Source organism: Schistocerca gregaria, chromosome X, assembly GCF_023897955.1.
Source record: "Schistocerca gregaria isolate iqSchGreg1 chromosome X, iqSchGreg1.2, whole genome shotgun sequence".
NCBI lineage: Eukaryota > Metazoa > Arthropoda > Insecta > Orthoptera > Acrididae > Schistocerca > Schistocerca gregaria.
The window spans coordinates 542,832,231-542,854,230 of record NC_064931.1 but is presented as its reverse complement, the minus strand read 5'-3'; the positions used below and the strand labels follow the sequence as shown (position 1 = coordinate 542,854,230).

The window sequence follows — 22,000 nt, the reverse complement described above, 5'->3', positions numbered from 1 at the left end:
GCTTTTTTATCCTTAAAAAATGGTTCAAATGGCTCTGAGCACTATGGGATTTAACATCTAAGGTCATCAGTCCCCTAGAACTTAGAACTACTTAAACCTAACTAACCTAAGGACATCACACACATCCATGCCCGAGGCAGGATTCGAACCTACGACCGTAGCGGTCGCGCGGTTCCAGACTGAAGCACCTCCAACCGCTCGGCCACACAGGCCGGCCTTTTTTTCCCTTGACAAGCAGAGTGTGGCCGAAAGTTCTGGAACCCACTGAGCACAGAACTTGTGGTACCCTGACTGTGGGACAGCTGTGAAAGTTTGTCCGACAGTTGACATACCGTAAAACATTATTTTTCACTAAGTTTTTCGCCAATTTTTTTGCGCCGGTCCGTTGGTGGTTACGGACTGACGGTCACTTTTGTTTTCATAATGAATATTATTAGTCCATCCACTCTAAAAGCGACAGCGTCAATGACACATAACACCTTCCTTCATCATATTTAAGTCCAATGCAGCACAAATTTTGGGATGAATGTCAACACGTCTCAAATTTACATAATTTCAACGTTGTGTTGGTAACAGTGTCAGCAACTCATATTTCTAATTTATTAATTAAAGTTTCCGTCAGAGTTGAAAATAATATTTTTATTTGTGACTAGTTTCGAACACTTTCATTCTCAAACCCTTACCTACTTGAGAAGGTACAATGTTATCAACGAAACATGAAATACTTTTTCAAACAGTTTGTGTGTATAGGTTACAGGAGTACAATACATCTCGTATGGCATACCTGCATTTGTAATGTTTCACTGTACATAATACGCCGGTTTTCTCATGTTCGAATCAAGTCACTATTAAAAATATTATTTGCAACTCTGGCGGATTTTTAATTAATAAATTACGTTTCAAATTTTCTAAAGCTGAAAACTGTATTATAGAATGGAATTCATATATTCCGGAATTTTCTATTGCATGGCTCGTATTGTACAGCAACTGTAAGCGAGGGAAAAGCAGCGTATCCTTCTCGCTATTATCGCTCTAAGCACAGTGACCTGCCATGTAAGGCAGTGTGGCAACTGTTCCCATGCTTCAAGAAAAAGGAAGTTGTTTTCCGGATACTCTTTGCAACGCAAAAAGATAAAGTAATTTGGAGAAGTACAAAATGCCATAATTTAAAATAAATAGTAACTGAACTTCCGAAAGAACAGCGGGTCAGTTACGAAAAGATATAAACTACGTTTAATTCTCTCATGGTAGACCTACTGACGATTCTTGGCAGAATATACTAGACATAATAGTGAACTTAATAATAAAATTAGTCTTGTCTCATTTCAATAGCGTTTCTACTTCGCAACTGTACATTTCGGAGTCACAAATTGAGAGGAACGTTGTTACATTACAATTTACGCCCTGTTAATGAAATTGTGACATCTAATGTACAATGGTGAATTAAAAACGCTATTGAAAAGACACTGGACGGATTTTATTATTAACTTTACCACTGTGTCTACTATTGAAATTCGATGGTAAGCTTTAAATAAAATTAATGGCAAAAAAAGTCTTGGGAGAAAAACGGTGACACAGGAGTGGGTTGGCCTGTTGGAAATGCTGTGAGGCAGTGATGGAAGCTTGTTACGGGATATCCACAATTTAACGGATGATCCTAAGCACGAACTCGCAACGGTCTTGCCGCAGTAGGTATACCGGTTCCCGTCAGATCAGCGAAGTTAAGCGCTGTCGGGCGTGGCCGGCACTTGGATGGGTGATCGTCCGGGCTGCCATGCGCTGATGCCATTTTTCGGGGTGCGCACAGCCTCGTAATGCCAATGAAGGAGCTACTCGACCGAATAGTAGCGGCTCTGGTCAAAGAAAACTATCATAACGACCGGGAGAGCGGTGTGCTGACCACACGCCCCTCCTATCGGCATCCTCATCTGAGGACGACACGGCGGTCGAATGGTCCCGATGGGCCGCTTGTGGTCTGAAGACGGAGTGCTTAGTGCGAACTCCGAATTAGAGGTAGGAATGGCGGTTATCGCTGAAGCAACCGGTTTCAGGTTATATCTGGTTTTTTTCCACATCAGTTTAACCTGACAGATAAAACCTCTCGAAATAAACTGTTTTTTATTCCAGTTATTTCCTGTAATAAATTTAGAAATTGATCAGAGGTTGAAAAATTATGTCCCTCTCAGTTTCAAGAAACAATCGAATCAAAATATTAATATAACAGGCAAATAAAAGAAACCTTAATCCGTCTACCGCTTGTTGCTTTTCACGAAAAGTGATAAGTGGTTGGCCGGCCACAGCGGCCGAGCGGTTCTAGGCGCTTCAGTCCGGAACCGCGCGACTGCTACGGTCGCAGGTTCGAATCCTGCCTCGGACATGGATGTGTGTGATGTCCTTTGGTTAGTTAGGTTTATGTAGTTCTAAGTTCTAGGGGACTGATGACCTCAGAAGTTAATTACCATAGTGCTCAGAGCCATTTGAACCATTTTGATAAGTGGTTGAATACTACAAAAATCACAAGCATTCTCCTGTCGATTATAATTTCTTCAAACTCTGCTCAAAAGTCATGTCGCAAGCGGGGATCACGCCTCTATTTCGGCATTATGAATCGTTAATGTTAAAGGATGAAAACTGAGGTTGAGGAACTCTTGTTTTGCGTGTTAATTTGTCCGTTTTCAAGCAGATAAAAGTATATTATGTACACACAGGCAGTAGATCAACTACTTTCTGTTTTTATTGTGAACTATGAATGAACTGTTGTAAGTTATTAATTTATTACTGGTACTGCCATTTCCTCCCTCTTTTATTATTTCATAGAAATGACGGACAAATCTTTAATCTTTTAAAACAAATGAAGCATTGTAGTTTATGGCTACGTCACTTCGTAAATATAGGGTTGGGGCCATTGTGCAACACAACAAATGTCCGTCGACGACAGCGAAAAACTAGCGTATAGACTAGGTTGGGGATGTCTTTCACGCTGTACGTACACGCGTACCTTAGCCACAACACACGGCAACATGGATATTATTATCTCAACAACGCTGTACCAGTTCTTCCATCTTGTGGTTGTTGCTCATTTCTGTCGGCATTGTTATTAAAATAGCACTGATCGGTTTTTCCATTTTCTATAATAACGGAATACTTCAAACCAATACAGATTTTACGAATTAAAATTACTCATTTTTTAAAAAAAAAGTTTATTTGAAAACGAAAAATTTTTGCACTACTACTATGGCTATTTGAAATTTCGGTTTTTTACTCGGTTATTAGCAAAAAATAAAAAGAAACGCCTCTTATAACCGAGGCCAAACAAATACCCAAAAATATCTGTTATTCAGACCTAAAATACCTGTACTGATTTCATCCGGATCGTTTTTCGGATCCCTAACTAGAGGCGAAAGGCACGTGACGTGTGGAGAAAAGGTTAGGAGAGTTAAGGTGTGTCGTGTCAGGCAGGAAGAGAAGGAGTGACACGGAAAGGAAGGCTGTGTGCGGGGCGGGGCGCCGACGGCGGCTCACGTGTTGCTCCGCGCGGCAGAGTCGCTATGACGACGGGACGGCCACGGCGCCTGTTGCTGGCGCGCGGCTCGATACGGCCGCACTGATTCACGTTCGCATCAAATGCGCGACCCGCTACAGCCAGCACGCTTTAGCTTGTCCGTGGCTTCCAGCGCCTGCTCTGATCAGCAAGTGCCGGCCTCGGGCACATTCATTACCTCTGTTCGTCCTTTACTAAAGAAAAATGAGAAAAAATACACTAAATCTAAAAATAACGAGCCGGGGGTGAATTAGCGGCACGCGTCGAGTTAGTTCAGTTTTCCTCTTTACACAGTGACTTCTTCAGTCTGTGTATTCTATTCGCATTCGATACAAGCAGTCGCAAAATCTGGCAGAGCAACTGAGCGTAACAAGTTCGCGAGCGTAAATGTAGGAATAGTGGCCAAAAGCGAAAATATTCCGTGCAAGCGAGGTACGTTAAATTACGCCGACAACTCTTCCCGCTGTAGGTTTAATGTGGGCATTTGAAACCGCGGCAGATTAAAAGGCTAATATACGGAAATTAGACAGAAACATACACGAGATACAGGATGAGTTCCAGTAGGGGAGGCAGGTGGAAGTACGGAGGTCTCGTGAAAGGAGCACAGCAGGTGAAAAGAGGGCTCGTGACGAAAGGTTACGAGAAGAAGAGGGTCGACGGCTGTTCACTTATTTAGAAACAGTGGCCATTATCTGGGGATGGACGTTACGAGAAAAGGACTGTGGAGGGTGGAATTCGCTGAATGGCGCAACGCAGGATCCACGACACGAGCGCCGGAGTAAGGAAGCGCGCTCACCGAGGCAACACAACAGGTCACTCGTCTGTTTGCTTTACATGCGTCCTAACGTACAGTCTTCGATGAATAATCAATGGCACGATATTAGGTGTAGTTGCCTCGTAGGTTAAGACGCGACGATGAGTTTTGACATTGGTCCCGGAACGGAAGGCGTCAATGCCAAGGGCTTTGAGGCAGTCCAGGAGGTATGTACCTATCTATACCTGCAAAAGGTTTCTTTCTGGGTTGAGCCCTTTCCCGACACACAGTATTGAATTGTTAAGTGTGATCAATGGCAGAATAGTTTCTATAATGCTTAACATGACAGAAAAGCGTGAAAGGTGATACTGCATGGGGACGGTGTTAGCAAAACGGCATAAAAGTGCGCACAGGTGACTAGATGGGGACAAGCGCTGATCTGCCCGAACACTTTCTATCACACATTAGGAACTCACCGAAGCGATCCTACTGAAAGCTAAACTCAATCTGACCAGACGAGAAAATTCTTACCTCACGCGCTGTCAAAAACGAGGTGAAAAATGTTAGCTGTGCAAGAAATAGATTTTAATGTAGTGGACAGCATAAAGAGCACCTTAGTTCGCATGGCGGTACGTCATTAGTCAAGTTCGATCAGGGACGACTCACAATACGGCGGTGAGGAAGACAGATATAACTGTCAACATAAAAAAAAATACAGAATGTTTTTGCGTGACCTAGAAAACTTATTGCTGATGGACTGTTGACAACAACTAATGCATCAGTCTTTCTATACAAAATTTATAGATCCGAGAATCAACACTCGAAAAATAATGACATAAACAAGTCTTACAGTAGCAGTCTCGCCGCCAGCTTCATAACTGAGTTAGTGCCTATCAGTTCTGCGAGCCTTCGCTATTCCTATGAAAATTAACAATTCATCTGACGTATACTACGTGCGAAAATGAATAATCGAAATCAGAAACAGAAATTTCTTCGGCTATCTTACGAATATTTAATTTCCTATCTCCATCTTATGAAAAATATTAATAACAATTTATTTCAAGTTTCTGCTACCAGTCACTTTTTATTTTACGCTTAACCTAACAAAATGCAACGCGTTTCGAACATGTATTATTAATCTTCAGGTGTTTTTATCCCACCCAGTCACATAGCCATTATGGCTGAAAATAATATTAAAAACGTTATACCGAAACAGATGATTTTTGCTCAGATATTTTTCGCTGTGTTTCTAACGTTATGACTGTGGGTGCGTGAGAGGCATATAAAGGTACGAACATGAAGTTAAGCAGGGCAACAGAACAGACAGTGGTCCCAAGTAGCTAGAAGAAAAAGGTAAAGAAAGAAAAAGCGGAGGAGGTCAGTGGTTAACGATAAAATGAAACGACTATTTCGGATTCGTCTCGAAATTTTAGCTACAATACCCAAGACTTCATGGTCAGGCACAGTTTATTTATTTACAAAGCTCCGAAATGACACTCGAGTCACGAATGCTACCCAAGAAACGTACCTATAGTTTCTGGGATAAAATAATTAAAAGTCAGAACATTTTATTACAAAATGTCACTAGCGTAAAAATCTTTCTATTCATCAAACTTAAATACTGTGGCTTCTAGACGTTCAACACGTAACAAGGCGAGGAACATAATTTGTCTGCCACTTGAAGTCTATGTTCTAATTTTACGCCGTGTAATATATAGTTTATTAGTTATCTAATAATCGACAAGAAAAAAACGTGCGTATTGTCCTGGGCCTAAGAGAGTACATATCACAGGACAAACCAGAGAAACCGTCCGAAGCCGATACGCTTAAAATTGTACCGAACATGTTTTCGGCAAGAAATTGAATTAGCAAACTGCCGAAAAAAATATCATTGTACTTTATATAAAATAGCGTGCGGGATTAAGTAAATAAAAAAAGAAGAAGGAAGAATACGCATACGTCAGTTTCGACATCGTGCAGTGAACAGACGAATTCTAATATTCTTGGCAAACGGGAGAAGGCAATATAACAACAATGATCACACGTACTTAAATAAACGATTATCGTAATATAGTCAAAACAGCAAATATTGGACGCGGGAAAAGTTGCCCGGGCTGCGTGCGGTGGCCCGGCGTGCGCCGGTTTTCAAAAACTGCGCCGCGGCTTCGTCCACGGGGCCGTAATACGGTAGTAGCGCCGTGCCGTGCGTAGCGTACGCGCGCCACTCCACTCCCACGGCCGTGGCACGCTTTCTCGCCACAGAATAAAAATCGTCTCATTCCGTACTCGGCTGTTATTCCACGGCGGCGAGAGACGAGACGAGTAACAGACACTCGCAAAAATCTCGAGCAAAAGGAGAGGGTGTACGACAGCGTGGAGGGGATACGGAGCACAGCAGCCGAGTGGCCGGCCGGGGTGAATGACCCGCCGGCGGCGGCCGACCGAGAGGGGAGCGCCCCCTCCTGGCATTCGCGAAATTGGACGGCACGGCTTTTATAAGGGTTTTTATTAGGGGCGGAGGCGACAGCAGCCGCGGGCCGGCACGCCGGGTGGCGCGCCCGACGCCGCCGCCGCTGCCGCCCCCGCGCCGAGGCGCACGCCGCCGCACGGCCGGCTGCAGGAGGCTTACCTTACGCGTAAAGAAACATCCCGCGCCGCCTCTATCGCACATAGTTGAGGTCGACTGAGGCGGGAAGCGCGCGGCACGGCGCGGCTTGGCGCGGCGGTGCGGCGCCGGCGCCCGGCCCCGCTACATATCGACCTCTCGCCGCCGCCGCCTCCCGCCATCGCCCGCCCGGAAATTACGTCATACGTACACCGATTGATCCGACCAACCGAGCAGGACGGCTGGAGGGGAGGGGCAGCCCCGGCCCGCCCGCCGGCGCCAAATTCGAGCGTGGCGGCCGCGCTGCGCTGCTCCACTGTCGCCGTTCTACATTTAGTCCTTCCAGACGAATAACTTATTTACCGTAACCAGTCAGCACCGCTTTACTCGTGCACTGTACGCAGCGCTTACAGACTTTCTGTGACCCACATCCGAGTACGCGACCTTTTTACGATAATTTCCTCCGTGTGTTCGTCTCTAATAGCGGCAATGAAAATCTCGAGGAGCCAGTAGTAAATGGCAGCAACTAAACACCCGAAAGCAAGTAAAGACCGTAAAATGACTGTACACTACAAAATGCGGCATTAAAAACCTGGAACCTCTTCCTACAATGCGTAAAATTCTCTTGACGGGTTATGGAAAACTTCCCTTTATTAATTTGTACTCAACCACTCACTGCAGTTGTAATTCTAAAAGTTTCGAATTTGAACTACTCCTGTCGATCTGTAACCAGTCGCTTTATTTTTCGTTCCCGCGACGAATTTGTGGGCAACCTGTAGCAATCGCCGCACGTGGACAATGAACTCGTAAGCAATTCGAGACTTTCTGTGAGTCACATTTGGGTACGCACTCGCTTTACATTAATGCTTTCCGCGTCTTCGTCTGTAATGGCGACGGCGAAAGTCTCTAGGAGACAAAAACTGCTAAGTGACAATTGAAAGTAAACAGCTAAACAAACGTAAAGAAGCAAACAAGGTAAAACGAATGTGCACTTGAAGATGGGGCTCTAAACACACGGAAACCCGTCTTATACTGTATAAATGGGGCTCTCTGATTATTAATTTGTACATTTTATCTTATTGAGCTTTGGAAGAACGATAGAAAGAAATTTTCAAATCTGATTTGGTTCGTCTAGCTAATCCGTAATCACTCAAATTATTCCACGATTACGCAACGATTTTGTGGTTAATTTGTGGCAACCCCTACATTTGGAGAGTAATTTCTTACACACAGAAGGAACACATAAAAATGTTATTTTTTCAAGATGAAGAATTTTCTCATTGTAACCAGTCATAAACGCTTTACTCGTGCACTGGCTAAGCGTTTCGGAACTTCCTATGCCCCATGTCCGGGTCGCGCTCTTTTTTTAAGTTAATCTGTTCCGTGCGTTCGTCGATAACCGCGAACCTAAAAGCTCTATTTTCAAAAACTGCTAACTGACTATTGAAAGTACAAACAGTAGTTAGAAGTGAAGCAGAAGTACACTTTCTAAAACGGGTGCGCACTTTAAGATGTGACCCTAGATACATGGAAACGCTTCGCACATGCAATAAACGACGCTCTCTTGACAAGTTGTGGAAATCTGGTTATTCTATTATAAATTTACTCTTATCTAGTCGTTGGAGATGGAATTTATTTTTTTTCAAATCTGATTTCGATTACCTATTTGTGGACAATCTGTGTCAAACCCTAAACGTCGACAACGGACTAGAAAGCGTTTCATAACATTCTGTATCCCATCTCCGGGTACGCACTCTTCTTACGTTAATCCCTTCCGTCTGTAACAGTGATAACTGGCAGCTCTAAAAGCCAAAAACAGATAGACGAAGATTACAAGCACAATCAAACTGAAAAACATGCATAAAGAAGTAAACACTATAAAACAAATGTGCACGTGAATATGGGGCCCTGAAAATATGGACACCATTCGTACAGCCCATAAATAAAGCTCTCTTGACAGATTATGAAAATCTGATTATTTTTTTATTAATTTGTTCTTATTTGTGAGACACAGAATTCAAAAAGTTTCGCATTCGATTATTTTTTTGTTCGCCTGTAACTGTTCACTTTATTTTACGATTCTGCGGCAATTTTGTGGGTAGCCCGTGGTAATGCCTGTACGTGGACTGCGAAAGGGCAGAAATAAAATGAACAGATACTATCAGTTAATTCTTTTTTTAATGTTTTTTTCTATTCTTGCAACCAGACACAAACGCATTACTCATCCACTGTAGGTAGCATTTCGAGACTTCCTGCGTTCTGTACTTGGTTACGCGCCCTATTTATGTTAATTCCTTTCACACGTCCATCTGCAGTCGTGGCAATGACATGCATTAGAAGTCAAATCGAGCTGAGTGTCGACTAAAGGTATACATTGACAGTAAAACACACAGAAAGAAATGATCATTATAAAACTCGTTTGCATTTCAAGATGAGGCTCTGAAAACTTAAAAGTGCATCGTACAATGCTTAAATAAGTTTCTCTTGACAACTTAAGGAAATTCCATGACTTCTTTATTAGGTTCACTCCACTCAGCCATACAGATGGAATCGAGAAACCTTCGTAATTGAATTCCTCTTACCCATATGTAATCAGTTACTTTATTTTACGACTACGCTCGCGGGGTGGAATCAGAGCTAACTATTTGTAGTATCGTTCCGAGAACCGATCGCGGTCCTCTGGTTTGGAGCCGAGTGGAAGGCTTAAACCAGAGGCTCAGACGATTCTGCGGAGAGCTGGGGTGCAAATTTCTCGACCTCCGCTATCGGGTGGAGAAATGTAGGGTCCCCCTGAATAGGTCAGGCGTGCACTACACGCCGGAAGCGGCTACGAGGGTAGCGGAGTACGTGTGGAGTGCACATGGGGTTTTTTTAGGTTAGAGAATTCCCTCCCTAGGCCCGACAAGACGCCTCCTGAGACGCGGCAAGGCAGGAGTAGGCAAAATGCAACAAGGAATAACAATATTAATGTGCTAATAGTAAACTGCAGAAGCGTCTATAGAAAGGTCCCAGAACTGCTCTCATTAATAAACGGTCACAACGCCCATATAGTACTAGGAACAGAAAGTTGGCTGAAACCAGACGTAAACAGTAATGAAATCCTAAACTCTGATTGGAATGTATACCGCAGAGATAGGCTGGACAGTGAAGGGGGAGGCGTGTTTATAGCGATAAGAAGTGCAATAGTATCGAAGGAAATTGACGGAGATTCGAATTGTGAAATGATTTGGGTGAAGGTCACGGTTAAAGCAGGCTCAGACATGGTAATTGGATGTCTCTATAGGCCCCCGGGCTCAGCAGCTGTTGTGGCTCAGCACCTGAAGAATAATTTGGAAAATATTTCGAGTAGATTTCCCCACCATGTTATAGTTCTGGGTGGAGATTTTAATTTGCCGGATATAGACTGGGAGACTCAAACGTTCATAACGGGTGGCAGGGACAAAGAATCCAGTGAAATATTTTTAAGTGCTTTATCTGAAAACTACCTTGAGCAGTTAAACAGAAAACCGACTCGTGGCGATAATATATTAGACCTTCTGGTGACAAACAGACCCGAACTATTTGAATCAGTTAATGCAGAACAGGGAATCAGCGATCATAAAGCGGTTAATGCGTCGATGATTTCAGCCGTAAATAGAAATATTAAAAAAGGTAGGAAGATTTTTCTGTTTAGCAAAAGTGACAAAAAGCAGATTACAGAGTACCTGACGGCTCAACACAAAAGTTTTGTCTCAAGTGCAGATAGTGTTGAGGATCAGTGGACAAAGTTCAAAACCATGGTACAATATGCGTTAGATGAGTATGTGCCAAGCAAGATCGTAAGAGATGGAAAAGAGCCACCGTGGTACAACAACCGAGTTAGAAAACTACTGCGGAAGCAAAGGGAACTTCACAGCAAACATAAACATAGCCAAAGCCTTGCAGACAAACAAAAATTACGCGAAGCGAAATGTAGTGTGAGGAGGGCTATGCGAGAGGCTTTCAATGAATTCGAAAGTAACGTTCTATGTACTGACTTGGCAGGAAATCCTAAGAAATTTTGGTCCTATGTCAAAGCGGTAGGTGGATCAAAACAAAATGTCCAGACACTCTGTGACCAAAATGGTACTGAAACAGAGGATGACAGACTAAAGGCCGAAATACTAAATGTCTTCTTCCAAAGCTGTTTCACAGAGGAAGACTGCACTGTGCTTCCTTCTCTAGATTGTCGCACAGTTGACAAAATGGTAGATATCGAAGTAGACGACAGAGGGATAGAGAAACAATTAAAATCGCTCAAAAGAGGAAAGGCCGCTGGTCCTGATGGGATACCAGTTCGATTTTACACAGAGTACGCGAAGGAACTTGCCCCCCTTCTTGGAGCGGTGTACCGTAGGTCTCTAGAAGAGCGAAGCGTTCCAAAGGATTGGAAAAGGGCACAGGTCATCCCCGTTCTCAAGAAGGGACGTCGAACAGATGTGCAGAACTATAGACCTATATCTCTAACGTCGATCAGTTGTAGAATTTTGGAACACGTATTATGTTCGAGTATAATGTCTTTTCTGGAGACTAGAAATCTACTCTGTAGGAATCAGCATGGGTTTCGAAAAAGACGATCGTGTGAAACCCAGCTCGCGCTATTCGTCCACGAGACTCAGAGGGCCTTAGACACGGGTTCACAGGTAGATGCCGTGTTTCTTGACTTCCGCAAGGCGTTTGACACAGTTCCCCATAGTCGTTTAATGAACAAAGTAAGAGCATACGGACTATCAGATCAATTGTGTGATTGGATTGAGGAGTTCCTAGATAACAGAACGCAGCACGTCATTCTCAATGGAGAGAAGTCTTCCGAAGTAAGAGTGATTTCAGGTGTGCCGCAGGGGAGTGTCATAGGACCGTTGCTATTCACAATATACATAAATGACCTGGTGGATGACATCGGAAGTTCACTGAGGCTTTTTGCAGATGATGCTGTGGTGTATCGAGAGGTTGCAACAATGGAAAATTGTACTGAAATGCAGGAGGATCTGCAGCGAATTGACGCATGGTGCACGGAATGGCAATTGAATCTCAATGTAGCGAAGTGTAATGTGATGCGAATACATAGAAAGATAGGTCCCTTATCATTTAGCTACAAAATAGCAGGTCAGCAACTGGAAGCAGTTAATTCCATAAGTTATCTGGGAGTACGCATTAGGAGTGATTTAAAATGGAATGATCATATAAAGTTGATCGTCGGTAAAGCAGATGCCAGACTGAGATTCATTGGAAGAATCCTAAGGAAATGCAATCCGACAACAAAGGAAGTAGGTTACAGTACGCTTGTTCGCCCAATGCTTGAATACTGCTCAGCAGTGTGGGATCCGCACCAGGTAGGGTTGATAGAAGAGATAGAGAAGATCCAACGGAGAGCAGCGCGCTTAGTTACAGGATCATTTAGTAATTGCGAAAGCGTTACGGAGATGATAGATAAACTCCAGTGGAAGACTCTGCAGGAGAGACGCTCAGTAGCTCGGTACGGGCTTTTGTTGAAGTTTCGAGAACATACCTTCACCGAAGAGTCAAGCAGTATATTGCTCCCTCCTACGTATATCTCGCGAAGAGACCATGAGGATAAAATCAGAGAGATTAGAGCCCACACAGAAGCATACCGACAATCCTTCTTTCCACGTACAATACGAGACTGGAATAGAAGGGAGAACCGATAGAGGTACTCAGGGTACCCTCCGCCACACACCGTCAGGTGGCTTGCGGAGTACGGATGTAGATGTAGATGTAGAACCTGAGACGACGTCTGCATTGGAACAGCGAAATTATATACATAAAATGAACAGATAGGTTAGATTCATTTTGACGGACTACTCCTGACGATGGATGTGTATTGGGAAAAGTATCGACAAACGTTAAAATAAAGTGATTAGTCAAAGGTATTTGTGCATTTCAATTTATATTCTAAATAGTCACAGTTAGCAGAGATGTAAAATGATCGCAAATACAGGTAACATTTATTAAATTACTGTTTATTCTAAAAAGTTTCGGTATGTTTGGAGAACTGAACAGCTCACCTGTGGTTGGGAATGAAGCTAATTGCGAACTGATTGGGACATAGCAGCAGCGATCTAACGCCAATGTGAACACGTCGTTCATGTTTTCTATATCATATCCGGCAAATGCCGACAAGGTTGCTTCGACAGCGCTGTGGCCGATTTGATGCCCGTCTTTCTTCAATCGAACAGTGCTCCGTCTCTAGACACTTCTCAATTCTTTGTTCCTTAGTTTAGTAAGAAAATCAGCCGAAATCGATTGATATTGTACACTGGTACGCAAAATTTGAGAACGAAAGTAACTTTCACATTAATTGTCGCGCAAAGCGACATAGCTCGATGAACATACGTAGAAAGAACAGCTACATTATAGTAGAGAAGGTAAATGAAATAAATACGAAATGAGACAAACAGAAATAACACATGTATTAAAAGGCAATATTTAGAGTGGGGTCACCGCTCTGCAACGTGCTCGCATGCTGGCAACAAAGATGGTGACGAGTTCTTGTGTCAGGGCGCGCCATTCCTCCACCACGGCGGTTGACGACTGGCGAACGGTCGTTACTGCATGCAATACGTCTGCCCAACGCACTCCACACGTGCTCCGTGGGATTTCAGTTGGGGGAACGGACAGGCCAGTCCATTCGCCGAATATCTTCTCGTTCCAAGACCTCCTGAGCTGTTCGATGCGACCGCATTGTCATCCATAAAAATGAAGGCAGAACTGAATACACCTCTGCAAAGACGCATACGGGGATTAAGTACAGTGTCACAATGATGCCGACTGGTAAGTGTACCGTATTCAAAGATTAGGAGGTCAGTATCCTCATGCAACATTATGCCTCTCCACACCGTAACACCTGGACCACCAAAATGATCCATGTTCCACAATGCTGGACGTACCCTTTTACGGCGAAAGGTGAGAACACGTAATGCACCCAGGAACATTTCTGAACCTGATACACCGCTGGCCATTAAAATTGCTACACCACTAATATGACGTGCTACAGACGTGATATTTAACCGACATCAAGAAGATGCTGTGATATGCAAATGATTAGCTTTTCAGAGCATTTACACAAGATTGACGCCGGTGGCGACACCTACAACGTGCTGACATGAGGAAAGTTTCCAACCGATTTCTCATACACAAACAGCAGTTGACCGGCGTTGCCTGGTGAAACGTTGTTGTGATGCCTCGTGTAAGGAGGAGAAATGCGTACTATCACGTTTCCGACTTTGATAAAGGTCGGATTGTAGTCTATCGCGATTGCGGTTTATCGTATCGCGACATTGCTGCTCGCGTTGGTCGAGATCCAATTACTATTAGCAGAATATGGAGGAGGTGGGTTCAGGAGGGTAATACGGAACGCCGTGTTGGATCCCAACGGCCTCGTATCACTAGCAGTCGAGATGACAGGCATCTTATCCGCATGGCTGTAACGGATCGTGCAGCCACGTCTAGATCCCTGAGTCAACAGATGGGCACGTTTGCAAGACAACAACCATCTGCACGAACAGTTCGACGACGTTTGCAGCAGCATGGACTATCAGCTCAGAGACCATGGCTGCGATTACTCTTGACGCTGCATCACAGACAGGAGCGGCTGCAATGGTGTACTCAACGACGAACCTGGGTGCACGAATGGCAAAACGTCATTTTTTCGGATGAATCCATGTTCTGTTTGCAGAATCATGATGATCGCATCCGTGTTTGGCGACATCGCAGTGAACGCACAATGGAAGCGTGTATTCATCATCGTCATACTGGCGTTTCACCCAGCGTGATGGTATGGGGTGCCATTGGTTACACGTCTCGGTCACCCCTTGTTCGCATTGACGGGACTTTGAACAGTGGGCGTTACATTTCAGATGTGTTAAGACCTGTGGCTCTACCCTTTATTCGATCCCTCCGAAACCCAACATTTCAGCGGGATAATGTACGACAGCATGTTGCAGGTCCTGTACGGGCCTTTCTGGATACAGAAAATGTTCTGCTGCTGCCCTGGCCAGCATATTCTCCAGGTCTCTCACCAATTGAAAACGTCTTGTCAATGGTGGCCCAGCAACTGGCTCTTCACAATACGCCAGTGGTATCGTGTTGAAGCTGCATGGGCAACTGTACCTGTACATACCATCCAGGCTCTGTTTGACTGAATGCCCAGGCGTATCAATGAAGTTATTACGGCCAGAGATGGTTGTTCTGGTACTGGTTTCTCAGGATCTATGCACCCAAATTGCGTGAAAACGTAATCAAATGTCAGTTCTAGTATAATATATTTGTGCAATGAATACCCGTTTATCATCTGCATTTCTTCTTGGTGTAGCAATTTTAATGGCCAGTAGTGTAGTTTTGGTGGTCCAAGGTTTTATGTGTGGGCCTTCTGATATCCAAATCTTTGACCACGGAACACTCATTAGTCAACGTTATTGTGACACCGTACTTCTTCTGCGGGTGCGTCTTTTCAGGGGTGCATTCTTTTCGGACTTCGTTTTTATGTATAACAGTGTGCGATCGCATCGAGCAACGGGGCTGTAGGAGCTCTTGGAACTAGAGGATATTTGGCGAATGGTCCCCAACTTAAATCCCATCGAGCACGTGTGTGATACGTTGGGGAGACGTACCGCAGCGCGTTCACACCAGCAGGTGTCAACCGTGATGGTGGGGAATGGAACGTCCTACCATAAGAACTTACCAACCTTGGGGCCAGCATGGGAGCACATTGAAAAGCATGCCCTGCCGTGCGTGGTGATCACAATCTGTATTAAGAATCACGTCCCGTCCTTTGAAATGTCCAGGGGGCCATCATAAATTGTGGGGCTCCAGTTTAATTATTGTCTCCGAATAGAAGTGTTATTTCTATTCATCTCATTGCGAATTTCTTTCAGTTCGCTTTTGTATTATATTATAGCAGTTCTTACTATGTATCGTCCAAGTTTACGAGGTAAGTTATTTGGCAGGAACAAGTCGTGATAATATTACTTTCATGCGTAAGTTTTGCAGGCCATTGCACAAAGTAAATGTGCCGAAGCTGCGGATGATGTAAGTTGGGTTGCCTAGCTTAAGGTGCATAAAATATTTTCTGTGCCAGTTTTATTTTGCCACCCTGTGTGTGGATATTTGTCTGTGTTAACGTTAAGAGTCGGGTGCGGGTGTGAAAGTGTCACATGTTAGAATAACTGAAAACAAACTAAACCACACAAAGTTTTGCACGACCCACAGTTTGTGTGCTTTTTTAAAAAAAATCGGAAATATTTTCTCAATATTATTTTGACCACAGGAAATCGCTATGAACAGCCACACGTATAATGAAGGTAAAAGTAAACCTACATAATATGTATAGTTCAGTTGAGCACGTAGCATCTCGAATCTTGAACGGTGCAATACACTGCTCAGTCCGTCAAAATACCTCAGATGGCAATTTCAAGCTTAACCCCTGCGCGCGTTGTCGCTTAACGGTTTTCAGCACGAAAAGCTGCTGTCGAATTGACGTACACCACAGCGACGTCATCTGAACATTCAACCGCTGTCTTGAGACATATGATATTGAAGGTCTGCCGGTAATGGTTTTCCGTGGTCAACAGCAGCAGCTTATGACAATTACCTACAAATTGTGGCTCGTAGGTACGCCGTGGAGAAGGTAACAGCAATGCACGCATCTTTTATGGAGGCCTGCGCGAGGGCTGTGTCAACACAGACAGTACGATCAATTTGGCTTCTACGTATTCAGCAGAAACAACATTACATAACACCACCACTGCGTTGTGCGAAAGGGGTGGGCAAGGGAAGACCTGGAATCGAAACTGGATCAATGACGTTGGGTTTCCAATACTGACGAGTGCAGGATTTTCTAACGCCTGATGTTAATCGTAAAAGAGCGCGAAAACGACTGGGTACCTAAGCATTTCTCAGACATGCAGCCAAAAGGATTCAGCAGACAGATGGGTCGCCCATTTTATGCGCCGGTATCACAGACGAATGTCGGACGTCATTCATTACTATTGAGCGTAATCTGAAATATGTACAGCATCGGGACAGGATTCTCCAGTAAACTGTCCATCGCTACTGTCAACACTTACGTACTGATTTTGTCTTCCATGAAGATAATGCACGAGCAGACTGCAACCGAATTGGATCTGGTGGTATGGCTCGACTGGGCATGTCCGAACTCTTAGCGTAGGATTGCACGCACATATTGGATGACTTTAGGAGGGTTGTTGTCAGCAAGTCGGACACACCTTAGTAGGAACGCCTGGGCCGCTTTGCAGAAGGCATGCTAAGGAGGTTCCAAGTATGCCGCAGGGGACAGTCGGAGGATCACTGTATTGAGTGTTACCCAGCAGGAGATATTCATTTGACAGCTCTACAAAGATGTGCACTTTTGAACAGACTGGCATTATTCTGGTTATTATTTCTGTTTTGTCATTTCCATAAAGATAATTCTGTAATTCATGTTTCTCTTGAAACTTGGCTCACATACGTTCGCAGATATTTAGGTGATGGACACCATGTTGAAAAGTTTGTATTAGTGTCGAACCCACGGTTTTTGGGGTCTTTAAGCTGACTGGTGATAGTCCTGATCACATTTAATTCTTAGTAATCACAAGACTAAACGCTTGGACCAAATTCAACCGAATGTTGTACATAGAATAATAATTACCTCGCAAAAAACCTTTCAGGTGCTGATAATGCTGTCTCACACGTGTTTGCGGCATCTTCTTGTCCTACATCTACACGTCTACTCTGCAATTCACACTTAAGTGCCTGGCAGATAGTTCTTTGAACCCCCTTCAGAAAATTTCCCTATCATTCCACTCTCCAACTGCGCGTAGCACAAACGAACACTTAAATTTTTCCGTACGAGCTCTGATCTCTTATTTTATTGTGATGAGCGTTTCTCCCCATGTAAGTTGGCGGCAGTTAGGTATTTTCGCGTCCTTCACAGACATCACTCCACATATGACCCTGTTCGCGCCTCTTATATACCACCCTACTAAGCCTGGTAACAACACTAAACACGAACAACACTAACTTACTCTGGTGGCCGTTCTGTCTGCCACAGACAACTGGAACTCTACTCATTTACATATCCGCCAATGCTACATATCCGTACGAACTTACATCGACATCTGACTAAGATTTCTGGGTGTTTCATTTTTTTTTTTTTTTTTTTGTCAGGCAGTGTATGTGTTATCAAGTTTTGTGTTAAATTAACATTAAAATTAATTTGTAAAACACTTTAATTCGTAATTTGTGTACAGTATTTATACATACGAAAATGTGTAAATAAACGAAGGTTGTTTCTACTTTATAGACACCTTTCATTACTTTTCGTATCTAATATAAGACTGGAATGGAAGAGTGTCAGAGGAGGTCAGAAGATAAGCTACAATTAGTGCAACAGTTACATAACGCAATGGTAATGCTGTAGCCTCAAAAATTCTGCATCGCCGTGTGAATTCTAACGAGCTTGACTGAAGGGCAGGGCTGTCAGAAGTGTTCGCATCTGTGACTTACATCTGCGGTGAACTATTGATGTAAAGCAAACAAGTGCTTTTTATAGGTAACTGCCACTATACCACGTCACTAGCGAAAACGTTAAATCTTCAAACATCAGGCCATTGACGAATGAAAAGTACTGCTGTATAATTTCAGCGAAGACTCAATATAATGTGAAACTACCATGATCCATACTGTCGATCCCAATGTTTCCATACTGTAAAATGTGTTTTTTGAAATATATCTTTTTTGAGTGAATCTGAAGTCGTAATCCTGAGAAACGGGCAGGAATCTCTATCTCAACACGCTCGCTTCGATTTTTAGTGGTTTCTCGTAATTCGTTTTAAGGGAATTCAAGAATATATTGCGTAAGAGACCATGGCAGTCATTTCTTTCGTTCTACTGTAAATGGTCTACCGTTTCATAGCTTGTGGCTTGCCTCTCGACGGACATATTTCTAGCTTTCTTCTTGCAGCTTGCACTTCTGACCAACTGAAATAGATACCAGGATAGCAGAGAAGGCGGTGACTCATAGCGCCATGGACTGCACAAAGACACTGACAGTGTTGGGGCTGCTCTACCATCCATCTATTACAAATCAAGTTAATTAGCCAATCTGTTTCGAAGGCGCGTATATCTCGCTCGATGGCGTCCCAGACATATTAAATAGTTTTGTTATCCGGTGGTCTAGAGGTCGACGCAAGAATCCTAACGTTCAAATGGCTCTGAGCACTATGGGACTTAACATCTATGGCCATCAGTCCCCTAGAACTTAGAACTAATTAAACCTAACTAACCTAGGGACATCACACAACACCCAGTCATCACGAGGCAGAGAAATCCTAACGTTCGTGAAGGGATGTGGTATTCTATTGTCTTACTGAAGGTGCAAGTCATATGTGGGGCGCTGAAAGCGAGTAAAGGGATGCACACGAATGGAAGGAAGATCTGTGCTTAATATCTCGCCGATAACGAGGTCATTATAGATAAAACACAGGTTCGAGATGGAGAAGAACGACGAAGGAAATCGGCGATGCCATTTCAAATGAAGCATCATGTCATTTACTTTAATTAATTTATGGAAACCACGGAAAGCCTAAATCTGGATGGCCGGATGAAGATCTGAGGCACTGTATTTCCGAATACAACTGAGAAGCACCACTGTGCCACTTCATTCGGTGGATGCAACGAAGAATACCTAACGACTGGAAAAAAACGCAGGTCATTCCAGTTTTCAAGGAGGTCCGTAGAGCAGATGCACACAATTATAGACTTATATCGTTTACATCAATCTGTTGTAGAATTATGGAATATGCTGTACGCTCAAGAGTTATGACGTTATTGGAGAACGAAAATCTCCTCCATAAAAATCAACATGGATTCCGAAAACAGAGGTCTTGCGAAACTCAGCACGCTATGTTACTCCATGAGATCCACAGTCCTGTAGACAACGGAACTCAGGTTGATACAGTCTTCCTTGATTTCAGGGAAGCATTTGACACCGTCCCGCACTGCCGTTTAGTGAAAAAAATTACGATCTTACCGAATATCGGACCAGATTTCCAACTGCATTCGAGCCTTCCTTACAGACAGAACTCAACACGTCGCTCTTAACGGAACAAAATCGACATGTGTAGAGGTAATTTCCGGAGTACCTCAAGGTCGTGTGATAGGACCGTCACTGTTTACAATGTATGTAAATAATTTAGTAGAAAGCGTCGGAAGCTCCTAGAGACCGTTCGCAGATGACACTCTTGTCAATAAGGAAGTAGCAATGCCAGAAGAGAGTATCGATTTGCAGAACGACCTGCAGATTACTGATGAATGGTGCAAGCTCTGGCAGTTGACCCTGAACGTCAATAGATGTAACATATTGCGCATACGTAGGAAAAGAAAGCCACTACTGTACAACTAAACTATTGACGAGAAAATGCTGGAAACAGTACCTACAGCAAAACAACTAAGAGTAACTATCGAGATCGACTTTAAGTGGAATGACCACATAAAACAAGTAGGGCGAAAAGCAGATGCCACACTGAGATTCATAGGAAGAAACTTATGGAAATGTGACTCATCCACGAAGGAAGTGCTTTTAAGAGGCTTCTTCGTCCGATTGTTGAGTATTACCATCAATATGGGATGATTACCAGGCAGAACTGATAGAAGAGATACAGAAGATCCAACGAAGAGCGGCAAGTTTCGTCAAGAGGGCGTTTCGTTGGTACAAGAGCATTATCGAAATGCTCAACAAAGTCCATTGGCAGACGTTACAAGAGAGGCATTGTGCGTCACGGAGAGGTTTAGCACCAAAATTTCGAGAGAGCATTTTCCGGGAAGAGTCGGACAACATATTACATTCTCCCACAAACATCTCACGTAATAGCCACAATGAGAAAATTCGAGAAATTAGAGCCAATACAGATAATTACCGACAATCGTTCTTTCCACGCAGCATTCACGAGTAGAACAGAATATCGGGGATATTCACAAGAAGTACCCTCCACCACACAGCATGAGGTGATTTGCGGAGTATCTTGTAGGTGTAGACGTAGCTGTAGATGTAGACGCCCACGATCAGATAGTGGGTTGCTATATCTTTTGCCGATGAGGTAACGGCAGGAGTAATCGGGTCCCCATTTCATCCCACATAGACGGCCCCGACACAATAATGCCACCGAACGGTTCGCTGTTGGCAAGTCGATTGCATCACCTCACGCTGTTTTCGACGAACTGTGTGTACCGACGTTTAATGCTGCTTTGAAGTCGAAGCAATGTTGTCCACGCTTCGAGCGTCACGCCTTGTGATGTACGGTGAGCAGAGGTGTACACATGAGCGGTGGCTCTTACACCCCACAGCTGGGAGGTGGTTCTGAATGGTGTGACTGCTCACCGGTCGTAATTGTGCAGCACTGAAGTGGCGAGTGATTTTGTGCCCTGTGGCCCACGGCAGTTGATGCCGGCGGCGGCAGTTTTCTTCAAAAGGGAGGTGAAGTCGACAGTGTGGCTCGTGTGCAGTTCAGCACCTGCCCGACCTCGTTCGTCTTCCGCAGCCTGCGCTCGACTGTTACGCCGATGGCCAGTAGAAGATCTGACCACATCTCAGCCTCTCTCAAATTCAGCTGCTTCAAAATGTATATCGGATCTTAAACTTGTTAGCTAGTGTACTTGTTTCAGCAAATGTGATTGTGGAATACGATATTAATTTGAAGACTTTCAGAAATCCCCACTTTATCGATGAGATATACTAGTGATGGTACCTACGCATATCTTCAGTTATGACAACACTTCATTTATTTTCTGCTACGGAAATTTATACACTACTGGCCATTAAAATTACTACACCACGAAGATGACGTGCTACAGACGCGAAATTTAACCGATACGAAGAAGATGCTGTGATATGCAAATGATTAGCATTTCAGAGCATTCACACAAGGTTGGCGCCGGTGGCGACACCTACAACGTGCTGACATGAGGAAAGTTTCCAACCGATTTCTCATACACAATTACTATTAGCAGAATATGGAGCAGGTGGGTTCAGGAGGGTAATACGGAACGCCGTGTTGGATCCCAACGG

The 22,000-nt window shown here is 43.9% G+C and overlaps 1 protein-coding gene across 3 annotated transcripts in view; it reads right to left on the bottom strand.

The window, feature by feature from the left end:
* LOC126298466 (rho GTPase-activating protein 100F-like) overlaps positions 1-22,000 on the bottom strand; it is a 737,196-nt gene that overhangs the window by 381,952 nt on the left and 333,244 nt on the right. Inside the window, exon 1 of one of the 3 annotated variants that reach the window (XM_049989796.1) lies at positions 6,925-6,998. The exons of the other annotated variants lie outside the window; for them this stretch is intronic. Coding sequence (XP_049845753.1) covers positions 6,925-6,966 — 42 coding nt within the window. The 5' untranslated portion in view covers positions 6,967-6,998. Of the gene's footprint in view, positions 1-6,924; positions 6,999-22,000 lie in introns of those variants that run through there. 3 annotated transcript variants of the gene reach the window in all.